Source organism: Pecten maximus, chromosome 14 (assembly GCF_902652985.1).
Source record: "Pecten maximus chromosome 14, xPecMax1.1, whole genome shotgun sequence".
Taxonomy (NCBI): domain Eukaryota; kingdom Metazoa; phylum Mollusca; class Bivalvia; order Pectinida; family Pectinidae; genus Pecten; species Pecten maximus.
In genome coordinates, this window is record NC_047028.1 from 38,768,726 (window position 1) to 38,793,762 (window position 25,037).

Genomic DNA, 25,037 nt, shown 5'->3' on the forward strand with positions numbered 1-25,037 from the left:
TCAAGCAACTTTTCTGTTTGTTTGGGGTTTTTTTAATTGTTTTTTTGGTGTTTGTTTATTTTTTGTTTTAAAATCTGATAAAGCTACTAGTTTATGGTCAACACACCTTTTATCTAATTTTCTCAGCTTCCATACATCAAAATTAATTACAATCTTAATGTTCTTAAACTTACACTTAAATTGTTTGCCATATTATCTCCAAACACATAAGATTTTTTCAATAAATCTAATAACACAATTATAGCTTGGAAAAATAGCGTTTTTGTGTTGTAAGAGATACTAGCGGGAAATTCGAAGTTCATCTATTATCCACGACAGTCACAAACATTCAGTATTACAGACTAAATCCACTGTATGTATACACTGGAAATCGGTTAGCAGTGTTTACGGTTAAACATCAAGTCAACTTCGGTTCATTGTGCGCGATCATACAGTAAAATGGACGTTTATATATGACAAAGACCGAAGTCAGTATCACCGTCACGTTAATATATGACAAAGACCGAAGTCAGTATCACCGTCACGTTAATATATGACAAAGACCGAAGTCAGTATCACCGTCACGTTAATATATGCCTGCTGTGTGTGAATTTTAGCAGGTGATAAGCAAATTAATATAATGGATACATATATACACATCGAGAAATCACTTTGTTCTCTAAGAACACTGTTGGAGATTGGACAACAAGTTTGGTTTGGGAGGTGTCTTTTACTGTTGTCATCTTAAGAACCCGCTCCTTTTAAATAGTTCAAAACTGCGCTAACCTCGACATTGTATGTTCGTCTAATACATATTACAGACCATTAAAGGATAACAACAATACCACATCGGAAACACTACCTCCTAAACAAATATTTACTCCTTTCCGATCATTTGTGAGCAAATATCGAACCGTTGTTACAACAAAGCCGATTGGTTGAATTGTGTCCATCGGCGCGTGCGGGTCGGTCGTCAGCGTGTGACTATTTAATTGTGAACAGGATTTCAGGATTTTAAATCCACTCAAGGCACGAGACCTTGTTCATCTTCGTCAAAGAATAAAAAAGTATAATTTAAACATTTCAATGACGATGCCAAAATCATTTTTGGTGAGAAATACAATTCGTCAATTTGGAGAAGAAACACTGAGAATGGACGCTATGACCAGTGCCTTTCAGCTGGTGGTGCCAAAAAACGGTAAGCTTTGTTGGTGTAAATGGTTAAACTGGCGTAATTTCAGTAGAATTTATGGAAAACAATATATTGTCAGTACAATTCTCAATCAAAACATGTAGCACAAGAGAAAATGTAAACTATTCTTGAATAATTGTATCATGATCTTATATTCGTACATCGAGCTTATAGTTAGACAAAAACAGGAGAACCAAGATAAAAATCAGTCTGGCAAAATTGGCTTTTTAAAAACATATTTATTTAATCCGTAGGTAAATAAAATTTTGATCACCGAGCAATTATATATATATATGTTTTTATGCGGATTTTGTGTAAATTTAAACAGTTATTTTTCCTTTTTTTTTTTTTTTTAAGTATACAGATTGTTGGGTTTTTTTTACCACGCAGACTATATACAATTTTATACAGTTTTGTTTTTTATATACCACACAAGCTATATAGAAGTTTAAACAGTATTAGTTTTTGGTTTCGCGCGGCCTATATACAATTTTATATGGAATACATTTTTGTTTTCGTCGTGGACTATATACAATTGCATACAGTATTAGTTTTTGGTTTCCGCGCGGACTATATACAATTTTATATGGAATACATTTTTGTTTTCGTCGTGGACTATATACAATTTTATATGGAATACATTTTTGTTTTCGTCGTGGACTATATACAATTTTATATGGAATACATTTTTGTTTTCGTCGTGGACTATATACAATTTTATATGGAATACATTTTTGTTTTCGTCGTGGACTATATACAATTTTATATGGAATACATTTTTGTTTTCGTCGTGGACTATATACAATTTTATATGGAATACATTTTTGTTTTCGTCGTGGACTATATACAATTGCATACAGTATTAGTTTTTGTTTTCCGCGCGGATTATATAATATTTTATGCAGTATTAGGTTTTTTTTACCACGCGGACTATATACAACTACATAGTGTTAGTTTTTTCTACACTATTCTTTTTTTCTCCCTATGGACGTTTCAAAAATTTCCAGAATATATCAAGTTTACAGATGGTCTATTTTTCTTTAGTTTTCTTTCATTAGCAAATTTATTTATACATCACCAATATATAACACAAAACAATACAATACATCACCCATATATAACACAAAACAATACAATACATCACCCATATATAACACAAAATAACATAATACATCACCCATATATAACACAAAACAATACAATACATCACCCATATATAACACAAAACAATACAATACATCACCAATATATAACACAAAATAATACAATACATCACCCATATATAACACAAAACAATACAATACATCACCCATATATAACACAAAACAATACAATACATCACCAATATATAACACAAAATAATACAATACATCACCCATATATAACTCAATACAATACAATACATCACCCATATATAACACAAAACAATACAATACATCACCCATATATAACACAAAATAATACAATACATCACCCATATATAACACAAAATAATATAATACATCACCCATATATAACACAAAATAATACAATACATCACCCATATATAACACAAAACAATACAATACATCACCAATATATAACACAAAATAATACAATACATCACCCATATATAACACAAAATAATACAATACATCACCCATATATAACACAAAACAATACAATACATCACCAATATATAACACAAAACAATACAATACATCACCCATATATAACACAAAATAATACAATACATCACCCATATATAACACAAAACAATACAATACATCACCCATATATAACACCAAATAATACAATACATCACCCATATATAACACAAAATAATACAATACATCACCCATATATAACACAAAATAATACAATACATCACCCATATATAACACAAAACAATACAATACATCACCAATATATAACACAAAATAATACAATGCATCACCCATATATAACACAAAATAATACAATACATCACCCATATATAACACAAAACAATACAATACATCACCAATATATAACACAAAACAATACAATACATCACCCATATATAACACAAAACAATACAATACATCACCCATATATAACACAAAACAATCAAATAAACTGAAGAATGTAAGTGGTCATTGTAAAACACGGTGGTTATCTTCATTTCTTTAATCTGTAACTAAATGTACTTAATATTGTAATGTAGGAATAGTGAAATAATCAATGTTAGGAGATCTCTACACAATAGATGCTAATTGGCAAGTATTACCCTGATTCGACATATGAACAGATTGATTATAATTATAGGCTAAACGACCATTGACATTATGAAGAATACTGGTAACTTTTGACATTTTATTTATAGTACCAGATATTTCCAAATCAGATCTTCAACACGGTCCTTTTGCCTCATCCATCCTCCATTTCCGAGACAACGCGTGGCCAGCACGTGCGACACTTGACGCAGAGAAGATAAGCACGATTGGAGGAAATTTTACAGCATTTAGACCCTGGCAAGAAAGAAAAGACGACGGTTGGTAGTATATTTTTAATTTATAAATGGCTTATTTGCTTAATTTGAAGTCGAATATCTCTTATCTCTTTTATGAATTGATCCTAGACATAAGTACGTGTAGTTTGACGTGCTAGCAATGCTAGGGTGGGAATTTTGACAGAAGTATAATTATAATATGATCTTAAGTAAATCTGAAGTAGTTATAGTAAAATACCTTGTAACCTCCTCCCTAGTCCTGATAACCAATGCATATCGAGCCACTCTTTCATGCTAAACAGGTGTTTCTCTAATTTCAAATGTCTGTGTTTGCTTAACTATTAAAGAGAGATCCCACTCTATTATATAGCCAGCCTATAGGACATTTAAACAGACTGTGTTCAGCTTGATTTAACAATGTTAGCTTTCAATTATAACACAAATGGATTTTTTCTTCCTTTGGACACTGTAGAGATATGATTTGTCAATGGACAGTATCCTGTTCTTCAACGAAAAGACACTTTAATCAAAGCAGTCGAAACACAGGGCAACTTCCCGGGTACATTGTCAGCTACTATATATATTTATCTAAATGTCGCGGGTTTTTTTTTATTTAATAAGATTATTGTTGTTATTGTTTTCGTGAGTGTAAACTATTTCTCTCCTAAATTAGGTTTATCCGTAATGCCTTAAACTTGTGAGAGCTACTGTTGGAGACAATTACACCCTCTCATTGTGAAGTACACACTGCTAGTATGTAGTCTAAAGGATGTCGAGGAGCAATCCCATTCTAAAATGCCCATGTTATCCTGATATTCGTAAGAAATATTTGAAAAGTTACTATTAAAAAAAACCAAGTATGTTTAAATTGATACAATTATTTAACGGACAAAATACCAAAGAATTAGAAAAATTGGCCAAATACATCAAAGTGGCAAATGTCAAAAGAGTTTCTTTAACATAGTTACGCTCTCCGAGTATATTGTCTCTGGCACGAATCTATGATTTTTTTTTTCTCTATGTTTTCAATGCTAAGTAAAATTTGTATATTATGTATGTATAGGATTCTGATCAGTCGGAAGACTCAAAGTCAATAAAGAACTTGATCCACTACAGACTGCTGCCAGCTAGGTCAATCTGATCATATCATGCCTAACTTTAAAATCACCGGAATGTACACATCGTGGTTATTAATATCATTTTCTTTATTTCCTCCAAAAATGAAGACAGAATTTAAAACTGTAAACAACATTCAGACGAGGATCATATAAATGTACAGAGTTAATTATAAGGTAAAAAAGGCATTCGATAATTATTGACTATGAAGTGGTTCTTATGTTTTAAACATTTGATACAAAAATTTAAATGTGAGTCTGGAATATTGAATATCTTCGTTTGACAATTCATCGTTAAATAGTCAGTTATGTACACAGCCGTACTGTGGTGTGTGATGTAAACAATGTCATACAAATCAATAATTAAAATACGATATATTATTAAATTATTATAATATAATAATATAAAACTTAACTTAATAGCATGTAAAACATCTGAAGGATTACACTGCCATATGATAAATAATATATAACAATGTAATACTATTAATTAATATCTAACAAAACTATCGTATAAATAATATCTTAAAAAAACAAAAGTATGAAACAATACCTAACAAAACAATAGTATAAAACAATATGTTACAAAATCAAAGTAAAAAAATAACATCTAGCAAAACAAGAATATCAATTCCTTCAATTTGTTATCTCACAAAAATTCCGCTGTAGATGGGCATTGCTGTTTATGAAATACTATATAACAAATGTATATTATGTACATACGTACCAATAGCAGCATTGTGTTGTATTGTGTTGTAATGTGTTGTAATGTGTTTAATTGCATTGTGTTGTAATGTGTTTTGTATTATATTATATTGTATTGTGTTGTATTGTATTGTATTGTATTGTATTGTGATTTATTCTATTGTATTATATTGTATCGTGTTTTGTATTGTATTATATTGTATTGTGTTATATTGTATTGTATTGTATCGTGTTTTGTATTATATTATATTGTATTGTGTTGTATTGTATTGTATTGTATTGTGATTTATTCTATTGTATTGTATCGTGTTTTATATTATATTATATTATATTGTGTTGTATTGTATTGTATTGTATTGTATTGTGATTTATTCTATTGTATTGTATTGTATCGTGTTTTGTATTGTATTATATTGTATTGTGTTATATTGTATTGTATTGTATCGTGTTTTGTATTATATTATATTGTATTGTGTTGTATTGTATTGTATTGTATTGTGATTTATTCTATTGTATTGTATCGTGTTTTGTATTATATTATATTGTATTGTGTTGTATTGTATTGTATTGTATTGTGATTTATTCTATTGTATTGTATCGTGTTTTGTATTATATTATATTGTATTGTATTGTATTGTATTGTGATTTATTCTATTGTATTGTATTGTATTGTATCGTGTTTTGTATTATATTGTATTGTATTGTGTGGTGATTTATTCTATTGTATTGTATTGTATCGTGTTTTGTATTATATTATATTGTATTGTGTGGTGATTTATTGTATTGTGCTGTAAGGTAGTGTGATTTATTTTGTTGTATATTAGTGTATTGTAGTGTTGTATGGTATTATATTGTATTACATTGTATGTTATTGTATTACATTGTATATTATTGCTTTGTGTTGTATTGTATTGTATTGCCATCGTTGAATCCGTATTGTGACATAATAAACGTTCGTTCGTTACCTTTGGTTTTTTTTTAACACTGGACACAAATACAACGTTTCTCAGGTGATGTGATAACTGTCAAAACCTTGTTTCATTGGAAATAAATTAACTCGTCGAATAAATACAATAGTAAAATGAACTCTATTTCATTTTCACTTTCAACTAGAGGTGTGAATGGTAAATAGACACATTAATTGTCTTTGAGTAAAATGTAATTTAATTCCTGGCTGTTATTTACAAAACAAAACAAAAAATGTCGACATTAGACATTCTCCGATAACGATGATTACTTCTCGAATGACGCGAATTCACACTTTGGTGTACTTTAATTTGTTCATATTTATTTATTACTATTTTGTTTTTGTTTGTTTTCTTTTCCTTTTTGATACTGTATTTTGAAATATGATAGTCAGATATTAGGATTGGACACTTGATCCGTCAGCGATGTGTCCTGTAAGCGACGTACGTAAGGGGGATTTTACCTGTCAGTAAAGTTTGTTAGGGGTTCGGACACTTTGACTTGTCAGTGATGTATGTTTGGGGATTGGACAGTTTCCTCTTTTAGTGGTGTGTGTCTGAGGGAATTTAATATTTAAAAAAAAAACTCTTGTAAGTTTAAATAATGTAAGTACCTTACGATAAACATATCTATTTTCGTAGTTCTTTAATATTATCTATCTAAAACAAAGCGAATAATTAGTAGAAACTACGGCGCGGAATGAATTTTTTTTTAGTACACCAAGGAACCAGGCCAAATTGACCCGGCACGAATTAACACACTATGACACATGTGGATTGTATTGTTGGTTTTCTGTCTTTTGTAGTTAACACACTATGACAATTGTGAATTGTATTGTCGGTTTTCTGTCTTTTGTAGTTAACACACTATGACACCTGTGAATTGTATTGTTGGTTTTTTGTCTTTTGTAGTTAACACACTATGACACCTGTGAATTGTATTTTCGGTTTTCTGTCTTTTGTAGTTAACACACTATGACACATGTGAATTGTATTGTTGGTTTTTTGTCTTTTGTAGTTAACACACTATGACACCTGTGAATTGTATTGTCGGTTTTCTGTCTGTTGTAGTTAACACACTATGACACCTGTGAATTGTATTGTCGGTTTTCTGTCTGTTGTAGTTAACACACTATGACGCCTGTGTATTGTATTGTCGGTTTTCTGTCTGTTGTACATTTTGTAGTTAACACACTATGACAATTGTAAATTGTATTGTCGGTTTTCTGTCTGTTGTAGTTAACACACTATGACACCTGTGGATTGTATTGTCGGTTTTCTGTCTGTTGTAGTTAACACACTATGACACCTGTGAATTGTATTGTCGGTTTTCTGTCTTTTGTAGTTAACACACTATGACACCTGTGGATTGTATTGTTGGTTTTTTGTCTTTTGTAGTTAACACACTATGACAATTGTGAATTGTATTGTCGGTTTTCTGTCTGTTGTAGTTAACACACTATGACACTTGTGAATTGTATTGTTGGTTTTTTGTCTTTTGTAGTTAACACACTATGACACCTGCGTATTGTATTGTCGGTTTTCTGTCTGTTGTAGTTAACACACTATGACAATTGTGAATTGTATTGTCGGTTTTCTGTCTTTTGTAGTTAACACACTATGACAATTGTGAATTGTATTTTCGGTTTTCTGTCTTTTGTAGTTAACACACTATGACACCTGTGAATTGTATTGTTGGTTTTTTGTCTTTTGTAGTTAACACACTTTGACACCTGTGAATTGTATTGTCGGTTTTCTGTCTGTTGTAGTTAACACACTATGACACCTGTGAATTGTATTGTCGGTTTTCTGTCTGTTGTAGTTAACACACTATGACACCTGTGGATTGTATTGTTGGTTTTTTGTCTTTTGTAGTTAACACACTATGACAATTGTGAATTGTATTGTCGGTTTTCTGTCTTTTGTAGTTAACGCACTATGACACTTGTGAATTGTATTGTCGGTTTTCTGTCTTTTGTAGTTAACACACTATGACACATGTGAATTGTATTGTCGGTTTTTTGTCTTTTGTAGTTAACACACTATGACACATGTGAATTGTATTGTCGGTTTTCTGTCTTTTGTAGTTAACACACTATGACACATGTGAATTGTATTGTTGGTTTTCTGTCTTTTGTAGTTAACACACTATGACACCTGTGAATTGTATTGTCGGTTTTCTGTCTTTTGTAGTTAACACACTATGACAATTATGAATTGTATTGTCGGTTTTCTGTCTGTTGTAGTTAACACACTATGACACTTGTGAATTGTATTGTTGGTTTTCTGTCTGTTGTACAGTATAGTTAATCTCTTCCTGCCATTAAGTAAAACTCTGTATGGTTATATATGACTCCCTGTTCACAGATGCTGAATCATCTTGGATTTGGCCGATGAACCTACTTCCGTATATGTATGGTGGGTGGACGGGAAGTCTTGGGGTGGACGCTAGGTGTCTTCTACAAAACTTGCTGCTGTCTTACAACTGTTTTGGTGGTTACCCGTTTCGTTATCCGTATATTCCGGATAACACTAACGACAAGGACGTTTGTACCGAAGACCAAGAAAGTCTTCAGGGAGAGCTATCACCAGGACCATGCGCAAGTACATACGAATGCGCCAAATGCAACAAACTGTTCAGTACATCTCATGGATTGGAGGTGCACGTGCGACGTTCTCACAGCGGCACGAGACCCTACGCCTGCGACGTATGCAACAAGACGTTTGGTCACGCGGTTAGCCTTGACCAACACAAGCTTGTTCACACTCATGAGAGGACATTTGAGTGTAAACAATGTGGAAAGGGATTCAAACGTTCATCCACCCTGTCAACACACCTCCTCATCCACAGTGATACCAGACCATACCCATGCCCATACTGTGGCAAGCGTTTCCACCAAAAGTCCGACATGAAGAAGCATACCTACATACACACAGGTATTTAATCTAAAAAGTGAGATAAGGACAAAGTTGATAAGTTTTAAAATGCATCAGTACAGTGTATCAAAAACAGTTCCTGAGAGAGGTATCAATTCTCCCCAGTGTCATAAGGTGTCATTCCTGAGAGAGGTATCAATTCTCCCCAGCGTCATAAGGTTTAATTCCTGAGAGAGGTATCAACTCCTTCCAGCGTCATTAGGTGTAATTCCTGAGAGAGGTATCAATTCTCCCCAGCGTCATAAGGTTTAATTCCTGAGAGAGGTATCAATTCTCTCCAGTGTCATGAGGTGTAATTCTTGAGAGAGGTATCAATTCTCTCCAGTGTCATGAGGTGTAATTCTTGAGAGAGGTATCAATTCTCTCCAGTGTCATGAGGTGTAATTCTTGAGAGAGGTATCAATTCTCTCCAGTGTCATGAGGTGTAATTCTTGAGAGAGGTATCAATTCTCTCCAGTGTCATGAGGTGTAATTCTTGAGAGAGGTATCAATTCTCTCAAGCGTTATAAGGTGTAATTCCTGAGAGAGGTATCAATTCTCCCCAGCGTCATAAGGTGTAATTCCTGAGAGAGGTATCAACTCCTTCCAGCGTCATTAGGTGTAATTCCTGAGAGAGGTATCAATTCTAACCAGCGTCATAAGGTTTAATTCCTGAGAGAGGTATTAATTCCCTCCAGTGTCATGAGGTGTAATTCCTGAGAGAGGAATCAATTCTCTCCAGTGTCATGAGGTGTAATTCCTGAGAGAGGTATCAATTCTCTCAAGCGTCATAAGGTGTAATTCCTTAGAGAGGTATCAATTCTCTCCAGTGTCATAAGGTGTAATTCCTGAGAGAGGTATCAATTCTCCCCAGCGTCATAAGGTGTAATTCCTGAGAGAGGTATCAATTCTCTCCAGTGTCATAAGGTGTAATTCCTGAGAGAGGTATCAATTCTCTCCAGTGTCATAAGGTGTAATTCCTGAGAGAGGTATCAATTCTCCCCAGCGTCATAAGGTGTAATTCCTGAGAGAGGTATCAATTCTCTCCAGTGTCATAAGGTGTAATTCCTTAGAGAGGTATCAATTCTCCCCAGCGTCATAAGGTGTAATTCCTGAGAGAGGTATCAATTCTCCCCAGCGTCATGAGGTGTAATTCCTGAGAGAGGTATCAATTCTAACCAGCGTCATTAGGTGTAATTCCTAAGAGAGGTATCAATTCTCTCGAGTTTCATCAGGTGTAATTCCTGAGAGAGGTATCAACTCATTCCAGCGTCATTAGGTGTAATTCCTGAGAGAGGTATCAATTCTCTCCAGTTTCATCAGGTGTAATTCCTGAGAGAGGTATCAATTCTCTCCAGTGTCATAAGGTGTAATTCCTGAGAGAGGTATCAATTCTCCCCAGCGTCATAAGGTGTAATTCCTGAGAGAGGTATCAATTCTCTCCAGTGTCATAAGGTGTAATTCCTGAGAGAGGTATCAATTCTCCCCAGCGTCATAAGGTGTAATTCCTGAGAGAGGTATCAATTCTCTCAAGCGTCATAAGGTGTAATTCCTGAGAGAGGTATCAATTCTCCCCAGCGTCATAAGGTGTAATTCCTGAGAGAGGTATCAATTCTCTCCAGTGTCATTAGGTGTAATTCCTGAGAGAGGTATCAATTCTCCCCAGCGTCATGAGGTGTAATTCCTGAGAGAGGTATCAACTCATTCCAGCGTCATTAGGTGTAATTCCTGAGAGAGGTATCAATTCTCTCCAGTTTCATCAGGTGTAATTCCTGAGAGGTATCAATTCTCCCCAGCGTCATAAGGTGTAATTCCTGAGAGAGGTATCAATTCTCTCCAGTGTCATAAGGTGTAATTCCTGAGAGAGGTATCAATTCTCCCCAGCGTCATAAGGTGTAATTCCTGAGAGAGGTATCAATTCTCTCAAGCGTCATAAGGTGTAATTCCTGAGAGAGGTATCAATTCTCCCCAGCGTCATAAGGTGTAATTCCTGAGAGAGGTATCAATTCTCTCCAGTGTCATTAGGTGTAATTCCTGAGAGAGGTATCAATTCTCCCCAGCGTCATGAGGTGTAATTCCTGAGAGAGGTATCAATTCTAACCAGCGTCATTAGGTGTAATTCCTGAGAGAGGTATCAATTCTCTCGAGTTTCATCAGGTGTAATTCCTGAGAGAGGTATCAACTCATTCCAGCGTCATTAGGTGTAATTCCTGAGAGAGGTATCAATTCTCTCCAGTTTCATCAGGTGTAATTCCTGAGAGAGGTATCAATTCTCCCCAGCGTCATAAGGTGTAATTCCTGAGAGAGGTATCAATTCTAACCAGCGTCATTAGGTGTAATTCCTGAGAGAGGTATCAATTCTCTCCAGTTTCATAAGGTGTAATTCCTGAGAGAGGTATCAATTCTCCCCAGCGTCATGAGGTGTAATTCCTGAGAGAGGTATCAATTCTAACCAGCGTCATTAGGTGTAATTCCTGAGAGAGGTATCAATTCTCTCGAGTTTCATCAGGTGTAATTCCTGAGAGAGGTATCAATTCTCCCCAGCGTCATGAGGTGTAATTCCTGAGAGAGGTATCAATTCTAACCAGCGTCATTAGGTGTAATTCCTGAGAGAGGTATCAATTCTCTCCAGTTTCATAAGGTGTAATTCCTGAGAGAGGTATCAATTCTCCCCAGCGTCATGAGGTGTAATTCCTGAGAGAGGTATCAATTCTAACCAGCGTCATTAGGTGTAATTCCTGAGAGAGGTATCAATTCTCTCGAGTTTCATCAGGTGTAATTCCTGAGAGAGGTATCAACTCATTCCAGCGTCATTAGGTGTAATTCCTGAGAGAGGTATCAATTCTCTCCAGTTTCATCAGGTGTAATTCCTGAGAGAGGTATCAATTCTCCCCAGCGTCATAAGGTGTAATTCCTGAGAGAGGTATCAATTCTCTCAAGCGTCATAAGGTGTAATTCCTTAGAGAGGTATCAATTCTCTCCAGTGTCATAAGGTGTAATTCCTGAGAGAGGTATCAATTCTCCCCAGCGTCATAAGGTGTAATTCCTGAGAGAGGTATCAATTCTCTCCAGTGTCATAAGGTGTAATTCCTGAGAGAGGTATCAATTCTCTCAAGCGTCATAAGGTGTAATTCCTTAGAGAGGTATCAATTCTCTCCAGTGTCATAAGGTGTAATTCCTGAGAGAGGTATCAATTCTCCCCAGCGTCATAAGGTGTAATTCCTGAGAGAGGTATCAATTCTCTCCAGTGTCATAAGGTGTAATTCCTGAGAGAGGTATCAATTCTCTCCAGTGTCATAAGGTGTAATTCCTGAGAGAGGTATCAATTCTCCCCAGCGTCATAAGGTGTAATTCCTGAGAGAGGTATCAATTCTCTCCAGTGTCATAAGGTGTAATTCCTTAGAGAGGTATCAATTCTCCCCAGCGTCATAAGGTGTAATTCCTGAGAGAGGTATCAATTCTCCCCAGCGTCATGAGGTGTAATTCCTGAGAGAGGTATCAATTCTAACCAGCGTCATTAGGTGTAATTCCTAAGAGAGGTATCAATTCTCTCGAGTTTCATCAGGTGTAATTCCTGAGAGAGGTATCAACTCATTCCAGCGTCATTAGGTGTAATTCCTGAGAGAGGTATCATTTCTCTCCAGTTTCATCAGGTGTAATTCCTGAGAGAGGTATCAATTCTCTCCAGTGTCATAAGGTGTAATTCCTGAGAGAGGTATCAATTCTCCCCAGCGTCATAAGGTGTAATTCCTGAGAGAGGTATCAATTCTCTCCAGTGTCATAAGGTGTAATTCCTGAGAGAGGTATCAATTCTCCCCAGCGTCATAAGGTGTAATTCCTGAGAGAGGTATCAATTCTCTCAAGCGTCATAAGGTGTAATTCCTGAGAGAGGTATCAATTCTCCCCAGCGTCATAAGGTGTAATTCCTGAGAGAGGTATCAATTCTCTCCAGTGTCATTAGGTGTAATTCCTGAGAGAGGTATCAATTCTCCCCAGCGTCATGAGGTGTAATTCCTGAGAGAGGTATCAACTCATTCCAGCGTCATTAGGTGTAATTCCTGAGAGAGGTATCAATTCTCTCCAGTTTCATCAGGTGTAATTCCTGAGAGGTATCAATTTTCCCTAGCGTCATAAGGTGTAATTCCTGAGAGAGGTATCAATTCTCTCCAGTGTCATAAGGTGTAATTCCTGAGAGAGGTATCAATTCTCCCCAGCGTCATAAGGTGTAATTCCTGAGAGAGGTATCAATTCTCTCCAGCGTCATAAGGTGTAATTCCTGAGAGAGGTATCAATTCTCCCCAGCGTCATAAGGTGTAATTCCTGAGAGAGGTATCAATTCTCTCCAGTGTCATTAGGTGTAATTCCTGAGAGAGGTATCAATTCTCCCCAGCGTCATGAGGTGTAATTCCTGAGAGAGGTATCAATTCTAACCAGCGTCATTAGGTGTAATTCCTGAGAGAGGTATCAATTCTCTCGAGTTTCATCAGGTGTAATTCCTGAGAGAGGTATCAACTCATTCCAGCGTCATTAGGTGTAATTCCTGAGAGAGGTATCAATTCTCTCCAGTTTCATCAGGTGTAATTCCTGAGAGAGGTATCAATTCTCCCCAGCGTCATAAGGTGTAATTCCTGAGAGAGGTATCAATTCTAACCAGCGTCATTAGGTGTAATTCCTGAGAGAGGTATCAATTCTCTCCAGTTTCATAAGGTGTAATTCCTGAGAGAGGTATCAATTCTCCCCAGCGTCATGAGGTGTAATTCCTGAGAGAGGTATCAATTCTAACCAGCGTCATTAGGTGTAATTCCTGAGAGAGGTATCAATTCTCTCGAGTTTCATCAGGTGTAATTCCTGAGAGAGGTATCAATTCTCCCCAGCGTCATGAGGTGTAATTCCTGAGAGAGGTATCAATTCTAACCAGCGTCATTAGGTGTAATTCCTGAGAGAGGTATCAATTCTCTCCAGTTTCATAAGGTGTAATTCCTGAGAGAGGTATCAATTCTCCCCAGCGTCATGAGGTGTAATTCCTGAGAGAGGTATCAATTCTAACCAGCGTCATTAGGTGTAATTCCTGAGAGAGGTATCAATTCTCTCGAGTTTCATCAGGTGTAATTCCTGAGAGAGGTATCAACTCATTCCAGCGTCATTAGGTGTAATTCCTGAGAGAGGTATCAATTCTCTCCAGTTTCATCAGGTGTAATTCCTGAGAGAGGTATCAATTCTCCCCAGCGTCATAAGGTGTAATTCCTGAGAGAGGTATCAATTCTCCCCAGCGTCACCAGGTTTAAATCCTGAGAGAGGTATCAATTCTCCCCAGCGTCATAAGGTGTAATTGCTGAGAGAGGAATCAACTCCTTCCAGCGTCATTAGGTGTAATTCCTGAGAGAGATAAGACTTTAGGGGAGCGTAATGGACGTGATAAGATGTGTAGAGAAGTGTAATGGACGTGATAAGATGTGTAGAGAAGTGTAATGGACGTGACGTGTAAAGAAGTGTAATGGACGTGACGTGTAAAGAAGTGTAATGGACGTGATAAGATGTGTAGAGAAGTGTAATGGACGTGATAAGATGTGTAGAGAAGTGTAATGGACGTGACGTGTAAGGAAGTGTAATGGACGTGACGTGTAAAGAAGTGTAATGGACGTGATAAGATGTGTAGAGAAGTGTAATGGACGTGATAAGATGTGTAGAGAAGTGTAATGGACGTGATAAGATGTGTAGAGAAGTGTAATGGACGTGATGTGTAAAGAAGTATAATGGACGTGATAAGATGTGTAGAGAAGTATAATGGACGTGATAAGATGTGTAGAGAAGTGTAATGGACGTGATAAGATGTGTAGAGAAGTGTAATGGACGTGATGTGTAGAGAAGTGTAATGGACGTGATGTGTAGAGAAGTGTAATGGACGTGATAAGATGTGTAGATAAGTGTAATGGACGTGATAAGATGTGTAGAGAAGTGTAATGGACGTGATAAGATGTGTAGAGAAGTGTAATGGACGTGATGTGTAAAGAAGTATAATGGACGTGATAAGATGTGTAGAGAAGTATAATGGACGTGATAAGATGTGTAGAGAAGTGTAATGGACGTGATAAGATGTGTAGAGAAGTGTAATGGACGTGATAAGATGTGTAGAGAAGTGTAATGGACGTGATAAGATGTGTAGAGAAGTGTAATGGACGTGATAAGATGTGTAGAGAAGTGTAATGGACGTGATAAGATGTGTAGAGAAGTGTAATGGACGTGATAAGATGTGTAGAGAAGTGTAATGGACGTGATAAGATGTGTAGAGAAGTGTAATGGACGTGATAAGATGTGTAGAGAAGTGTAATGGACGTGATAAGATGTGTAGAGAAGTGTAATGGACGTGATAAGATGTGTAGAGAAGTGTAATGGACGTGATGTGTAGAGAAGTGTAATGGACGTGATAAGATGTGTAGAGAAGTGTAATGGACGTGATGTGTAGAGAAGTGTAATGGACGTGATGTGTAGAGAAGTGTAATGGGACGTGATAAGATGTGTAGAGAAGTGTAATGGACGTGATAAGATGTGTAGAGAAGTGTAATGGACGTGATGTGTAGAGAAGTGTAATGGACGTGATGTGTAGAGAAGTGTAATGGACGTGATAAGATGTGTAGAGAAGTGTAATGGACGTGATAAGATGTGTAGAGAAGTATAATGGACGTGATAAGATGTGTAGAGAAGTGTAATGGACGTGATAAGATGTGTAGAGAAGTGTAATGGACGTGATAAGATGTGTAGAGAAGTGTAATGGACGTGATAAGATGTGTAGAGAAGTGTAATGGACGTGATGTGTAGAGAAGTGTAATGGACGTGATAATGTAGAAGTGTAAGGACGTGATAAGATGTGTAGAGAAGTGTAATGGACGTGATAAGATGTGTAGAGAAGTGTAATGGACGTGATAAGATGTGTAGAGAAGTGTAATGGACGTGATAAGATGTGTAGAGAAGTGTAATGGACGTGATGTGTAGAGAAGTGTAATGGACGTGATAAGATGTGTAGAGAAGTGCAATATATATAACCGGGGTCGCTACATCCGAATTTGGAGAGGACGACAATTTTGTCTGATATAAAGGCGCAAAAACACTTCATATCTGTGTTCAGATAATTCGATTGATTTGTTATCAACAAAAGTCAATTGAAACTACCTACAAATCTGTCCTGATTCTTGTATAATTTAAATATATCGGATATGTAGAGATATCTTGTTCTTTACCAGGATCCATCAATTCTACATTTCATAAAACACTGGGGGCTGTAAGTCCCCCGGTGATCTATGTCCGAGACACTAATTGATTGGTGCAATCTCGCACAAACGCCTGGAAAGGTCAAATTCATCAGATGATGATTCGTATTCAGAGATCGACAGAATCGTATACCATCCCGAGCTTCGATATAATACACTGTGTACAGTTAACCGGACGGTTTGATTTACACTGTGTACAGTTAACCGGACGGTTTGATTTACACTGTGTACAGTTAACCGGACGGTTTGATTTAGACTGTGTACAGTTAACCGGAATGTTTGATTTAGACCGTGTACAGTTAACCGGACGGTTTGATTTAGACTGTGTACAGTAAACCGGAATGTTTGATTTAGACTGTGTACAGTAAACCGGAATGCTTGATTTAGACCGTGTACAGTAAACCGGACGGTTTGATTTAGACCGTGTACAGTAAACCGGAATGTTTGATATAGACCGTGTACAGTAAACCGGAATGTTTGATTTAGACCGTGTACAGTAAACCGGAATGTTTGATTTAGACCGTGTACAGTAAACCGGAATGTTTGATATAGACCGTGTACAGTAAACCGGAATGTTTGATTTAGACCGTGTACAGTAAACCGGAATGTTTGATTTAGACCGTGTACAGTAAACCGGAATGTTTGATATAGACCGTGTACAGTAAACCGGACGGTTTGATTTAGACTGTGTACAGTAAACCGGAATGTTTGATATAGACCGTGTACAGTAAACCGGAATGTTTGATTTAGACCGTGTACAGTTAACCGGAATGTTTGATTTAGACTGTGTACAGTAAACCGGAATGTTTGATTTAGACCGTGTACAGTTAACCGGAATGTTTGATTTAGACCGTGTACAGTAAACCGGAATGTTTGATATAGACCGTGTACAGTAAACCGGAATGTTTTATTTAGACCGTGTACAGTAAACCGGAATGTTTGATTTAGACCGTGTACAGTTAACCGGACGGTTTGATTTAGACTGTGTACAGTAAACCGGAATGTTTGATTTAGACTCTGTACAGTAAACCGGAATGCTTGATTTAGACCGTGTACAGTAAACCGGACGGTTTGATTTAGACCGTGTACAGTAAACCGGAATGTTTGATATAGACCGTGTACAGTAAACCGGAATGTTTGATTTAGACCGTGTACAGTAAACCGGAATGTTTGATTTAGACCGTGTACAGTAAACCGGAATGTTTGATATAGACCGTGTACAGTAAACCGGAATGTTTGATTTAGACCGTGTACAGTAAACCGGAATGTTTGATTTAGACCGTGTACAGTAAACCGGAATGTTTGATATAGACCGTGTACAGTAAACCGGACGGTTTGATTTAGACTGTGTACAGTAAACCGGAATGTTTGATATAGACCGTGTACAGTAAACCGGAATGTTTGATATAGATCGTGTACAGTAAACCGGAATGTTTGATTTAGACCGTGTACAGTTAACCGGAATGTTTGATTTAGACCGTGTACAGTAAACCGGAATGTTTGATTTAGACCGTGTACAGTAAACCGGAATGTTTGATTTAGACCGTGTACAGTAAACCGGAATGTTTGATTTAGACCGTGTACAGTAAACCGGAATGTTTGATTTAGACTGTGTACAGTAAACCGGAATGTTTGATTTAGACCGTGTACAGTTAACCGGAATGTTTGATTTAGACCGTGTACAGTAAACCGGAATGTTTGATATAGACCGTGTACAGTAAACCGGAATGTCTGATTTAGACCGTGTACAGTAAACCGGACGGTTTGATTTAGACCGTGTACAGTAAACTGGACGGTTTGATATAGACCGTGTACAGTAAACCGGAATGTTTGATATAGACCGTGTACAGTAAACCGGAATGTTTGATATAGACCGTGTACAGTAAACCGGAATGTTTGATTTAGACCGTGTACAATAAACCGGAATGTTTGATTTAGACTGTGTACAGTAAACCGGAATGTTTGATTTAGACCGTGTACAATAAACCGGAATGTTTGATTTAGACTGTGTACAGTAAACCGGAATGTTAGATTTAGACCGTGTACAGTAAACCGGAATGTTTGATTTAGACCGTGTACAGTAAACCGGAATGTTTGATTTAGACCGTGTACAGTAAACCGGAATGTTTGATATAGACCGTGTACAGTAAACCGGAATGTTTGATATAGACCGTGTACAGTAAACCGGAATGTTTGATTTAGACCGTGTACAGTTAACCGGAATGTTTGATTTAGACCGTGTACAGTAAACCGGAATGTTTGATTTAGACCGTGTACAGTAAACCGGAATGTTTGATATAGACCGTGTACAGTAAACCGGAATGTTTGATTTAGACCGTGTACAGTAAACCGGACGGTTTGATTTAGACCGTGTACAGTAAACCGGAATGTTTGATTTAGACCGTGTACAGTTAACCGGAATGTTTGATTTAGACCGTGTACAGTAAACCGGACGGTTTGATTTAGACCGTGTACAGTAAACCGGAATGTTTGATTTAGACCGTGTACAGTAAACCGGACGGTTTGATTTAGACTGTGTACAGTAAACCGGACGGTTTGATTTAGACTGTGTACAGTAAACCGGAATGTTTGATTTAGACCGTGCCAATGCATTTTGTAAAGAATGACATGTAAGCTGTTTTAGCTGTGATAATCAACTCATCCACACACTTATTCCATCTGCTAATTTGTAATTTAGGTGTTGCATGGAGTTTACTTGCTAGCAGTGTCCTAACGGCCTCACCTTATTGTAAGATGATGAAAAACCTATTATACTTTTACAACACGTATCTTGACAAGAAAACACCTTACGCATACATGTCTTGTCCTAGATTATAATAGAACCCCCAAATACCCCCACCCATATGTCGATATCGGTCACTGTACCAATTAACGATGTCTTTTTTAATATAATGTGTGAAAATGGTTTGTTTTCTCTGTCAGTCATCAGGCTTACTCGGGATATGTTGATTCGCGGTTCCACTGACTTTGAGATAAAGAGTTTCCCCTGTATGTCCACATCGTTCTAACGGCATAAAAACAGTCAATACTTGATATGACCTATGGCCACATCTAAAAGCAAATGTATATAGCAACATCTAAATGTCATTATTTCTCTCATGCCAACTTTTATCTCAAAATCACACAAAGTCTGCACCGTCCGAATTCATAACGACAATCATCCCTAACCTTAAAACCACGTGACCTTTCCAGGAATTCCCGGGAGAGCCGTCATCAATATCAGTGCCCTACACTGGATGACGTGCTAGAAATCAGGGAAATGAGTTTCCTTTCCTCGTATTACTTTTGACCTTTAGGCGTCACGTGCTGTATCGTGCATGACGTCACACAAGCAATCGCTCCGTGTTTCAAAAACTGGAATATCATATCACATGATTGTTCCTCAGTTGTCGCTCTGTTTGAAGATCGAAACCATTGTATTTTTATCGCTTTTGGCTTTCTGTTTGAACAATAGGATAAGGTTGGCTTAATTCATCATTAATTCAGCAGTTGCTGCGAGCGATTATTACTTGAGTTGGTGTCATTGCTACACTTTGTTGCCGATAGATTTTACACGGACTTTTACTCAGACTTTTTAGCATTTTTGTCATTAAATCGGTTACAGGGATATAGGGTACAGATGTGATCTTTGTCACATTCCAACACTCCCAGTGTGTTTGTATTCATTGTATAGATGTTTAACCAAAGCATTGTCTAATATATCTTGTTTTTGTTTTTGTTGTTTTTGTTTCTTTTTCTTTTTCTTAATTTTCTGTATTGTCAGTACGTACACTCTAACTCGTTACTGCCGCTAGTCTCGCTCGCGGTATATGAGTTTTAGATAGTGAAAATGACAATGTTTAAAAAATGCATTAATTTGCAAAATAACACTACTTGCTGACTTAAACGATACAATAATATCCTGTCACTTAATATGAGAAAAAGGAGAAGTGTTTGTGTCTAGTATGTGCCCTGGTAAGCAGCACTTGGACAGCTACGAACGCGCTCGGAATATCGCGGACACGTTTTGTAGTTAAGAAACAAACCTCCATCACATCCCGTACAATGAAACACATCGAGAGTTCAAAACGTTCCGCTATCAATACCTGGGCAACGTTACCCAGTAAGTTATCGCAACTGTTTCGACAGTATACACACTGTATGTGTTCGGATCTCTCCTATTGTGTATTGTGTGTAGAAATTGAAGATGATTTAGAGAGATAGTTTGACATAAAGTAACAACCACCTCTATGTCTGGTCTACAGAGCTGAGTGTCATTTTTGCCTAAATTTATTCTAGCCCATTAAACTGCTACAGTAAACTTTTGAGCTCGACGTTCATATTCTCACTTTCTGAACACCGACTTGTCAGAGGTCAATATGGTAATGAATGGTCGATACCACGGAAGGTGTTTATATAGAGGTTACACAACGAGTGGTTGTTGGATATGGAATTTATTTCACACGAGTAAGTTATTTTTTAAAAGTTACAAAAGACACGAACTTTAGCGAGTGTTTTTTGCAACTTTTAAAAGATAACTTACGAACGCTAAAGCTCGTGTCTTTTGTAACTTTTAAAAAATAACTTACTCGTGTGAAATAAATTCCATATCCAACAACCACTCGTTGTGTAACCTCTATATCAACAGAGACGGAACCACACACCATTACAAAATAAACAGAGACGGAACCACACACCATTACAAAATAAACAGAGACGGAACAACACACCGTTACAAAATAAACAGAGACGGAACAACACACCATTACAAAATAAACAGAGACGGAACCGCACACCGTTACAAAATAAACAGAGACAGAACCACACACCATACCATAATAAACAGAGACGGAACCGCACACCATTACAAAATAAACAGAGACAGAACCACACACCATTACAAAATAAACAGAGACGGAACCACACACCATTACAAAATAAACAGAGACGGAACCACACACCATTACAAAATAAACAGAGACGGAACCGCACACCATTACAAAATAAACAGAGACGGAACCACACACCATATCATAATAAACAGAGACGGAACCACACACTATTACAAAATAATCAGAGACGGAACCACACGCCATTACAAAATAAACAGAGACGGAACCACACACCATTACAAAATAAACAGGGACAGAACCACACACCATATCAAAATAAACAGAGACGGAACCACACGCCATTACAAAATAAACAGAGACGGAACCACACACCATTACAAAATAAACAGAGACGGAACCACACACCATTACAAAATAAACAGAGACGGAACCGCACACCATTACAAAATAAACAGAGACGGAACCACACACCATTACAAAATAAACAGAGACGGAACCACACACCATTACAAAATAAACAGACGGAACCACACACCATTACAAAATAAACAGAGACGGAACCACACACCATTACAAAATAAACAGAGACGGAACCACACGCCATTACAAAATAAACAGACGGAACCACACACCATTACAAAATAAACAGAGACGGAACCACACACCATTACAAAATAAACAGAGACGGAACCACACACCATTACAAAATAAACAGAGACGGAACCACACACCATTACAAAATAAACAGAGACGGAACCACACACCATATCAAAATAAACAGAGACGGAACCGCAAACCATTACAAAATAAACAGAGACGGAACCACACACCATTACAAAATAAACAGAGACGGAACCACACACCATTACAAAATAAATGAAAGCGCACACCAGAAAGACGAGGAGAAATCTGTACTTATCTGTCTGCTTCATAACGGAAACGAGACTAAATAAATAATTCATAAATTGTTATAACTACACGATCCCCTAATGCAAATACTAAATGGTCAGCCATAAAGTTTCTTGTCTAAATTAGAGACATTATTTCTTAAATTAAATTCTTATTTTTCTTAATCACACTGCATGTACTTCTACCACAAACGTAATTTATTTGGTTTACAAAGTAACATTTCCGCGAAAATGTACAAAATACTGTAGCATAGTGTTAATATAGAAACTATAGTGACAAGCACAATGAACTGTTACAGATGTTTCACGAGGTTCGTTTTCTTATCGTAGTTGATTTCAAAACAGCTGATATAATAATATAATGCATTTAATTACGTTTTTTTTTCAGGAGAGAAGCCTCACAAATGTTTACAATGTGGTAAAGCCTTTAGCCAGTCCTCCAATCTCATCACTCACAGTCGGAAACATACAGGATTCAAACCTTTCGCGTGCGACAAATGTGGCCGAGCCTTCCAGAGAAAGGTGGACCTCCGACGTCATGTTGAAACCCAGCACAGCATGACAATGGACAGCGGTTTACAACAATCTCTGCTGTTACCATTCCACATTTCGGCCCGACAATAGGAGTCACATTCTACATTCCGGGTCGACACAGGGCGTCACATTCTATATTCCGGACGACAGTATGCGTCGTATTCTATATTCCGGACGACAGTATGGGTCACATTCTATATTCCGGACGACAGTATGGGTCACATTTTATATTCCGGACGACAGTATGGGTCACATTTTATATTTCGGACGACAGTATGGGTCACATTCTATATTCCGGGGCGACATTATGGGTCACATTTTATATTCCGGACGACAGTATGGGTCACATTTTATATTCCGGACGACAGTATGGGTCACATTTTATATTCCGGACGACAGTATGGGTCACATTCTATATTCCGGGGCGACATTATGGGTCACATTTTATATTCCGGACGACAGTATGGGTCACATTTTATATTCCGGACGACAGTATGGGTCACATTTTATATTCCGGACGACAGTATGGGTCACATTCTATATTCCGGGGCGACAGTAGAGCAGGGATTTCGTTTCTACATGTGAACGCTTTACCTTGGTTCAGCTGACAGCTGGTGTATGTACCCTGCCTGTTGTGGTTGCGTACTGACTATTCCTGATGTTGATATATTTATTTGTGACGATGGAATGGATCGAACGCTATGAAAGTGATATCAGTGATATCAAAAATCACATAACTATCATTTTATCAGTGAGTAGTATAATACATAACGCTTATTATACTTATCATGTTATCACGTCCATAGTATACTGACCATGTTATCAACGTTATAACGTCCATAGTATACTGACCATGTTATCAACGTTATAAACTTCATAGAATACTGATCATGTTATCAACGTTATAACGTCCATAGTATACTGACCATGTTATCAACGTTATAACGTCCATAGTATACTGACCATGTTATCAAAGTTATAACGTCCATAGTATACTGACCATGTTATCAACGTTATAACGTCCATAGTATACTGATCATGTTATCAACGTTATAAACTCCATAGTATACTGATCATGTTATCAACGTTATAACGTCCATAGTATACTGACCATGTTATCAACGTTATAACGTCCATAGTATACTGACCATGTTATCAACGTTATAAACTTCATAGTATACTGACCATGTTATCAACGTTATAACGTCCATAGTACACTGACCATGTTATCAACGTTATAGCGTCCATAGCAAAATTATAATATAATTATCGCGTTATCAGCGTTAAAAAATCCATAGCCAAATTACAACATAATTAACATTCCGTAAGCGTTATAACATCCATAGCTTTATTTTAAAATTGTTATCACGCCATTAGCATTTTAACAACCAAACCATAAGTATAGCATAATAATCATGTTATCAACGTTATAACATGCAAAGCATAATTAAAGCATAATCATTAAAGCACGATTATCATGTTAGTACTGTAGCCTATCCTAGCCTGTATATTATGTTGACTATACATCTTCCTTGCGCTTCAATACGGAATAAGTCCAAAAATATCGGCAATTATTTCTTTTTGTACGGAGTTATGTCCCGTATAGGTCCACCTAGTGTTACTTTTGATTGGATGACGTCCCCTTTGTGTCCGCCCTATGTTACTTTTGATTGGATGACGTCCCCTTTGTATCCTCCCTATGTTACTTTTGCTTGGATGACGTCCCCTTTGTGTCCGCCCTATGTTACTTTTGATTGGATGACGTCCCCTTTGTATCCTCCCTATGTTACTTTTGATTGGATGACGTCCCCTTTGTATCCGTCCTATTGTTCTTTCGTACGAATTACGTCCCCTTTGTATCCGCCCTATTGTTCTTTCGTACGAATTACGTCCCCTTTGTATCAGCCCTATAGTTCTTTCGTACGAATTACGTCCCCTTTGTATCAGCCCTATAGTTCTTTCGTACGTATTACGTCCCCTTTGTATCCGCCCTATTGTTCTTTCGTACGAATTATGTCCCCTTTGCATCCGACATATAGTTCTTTCGTACGAATTATGTCCCCTTTGTATCAGCCCTATAGTTCTTCCGTACGTATTACGTCCCCTTTGTATCCGCCCTATTGCTCTTTCGTACG

General features: G+C 36.9%; 1 protein-coding gene across 1 annotated transcript; it reads left to right on the forward strand.

Annotated features, from left to right (window-relative positions):
• The first annotated feature begins 1,016 nt into the window (after positions 1–1,016).
• LOC117342462 (zinc finger protein Gfi-1b-like) lies at positions 1,017–25,037 on the forward strand. The gene is made up of 4 exons (XM_033904622.1): positions 1,017–1,177; positions 3,516–3,683; positions 8,794–9,363; positions 22,757–25,037. Exons 1-4 carry the CDS (start codon positions 1,066–1,068, stop codon positions 22,990–22,992), a joined length of 1,086 nt encoding a protein of 361 aa, XP_033760513.1. The 5' UTR covers positions 1,017–1,065; the 3' UTR covers positions 22,993–25,037.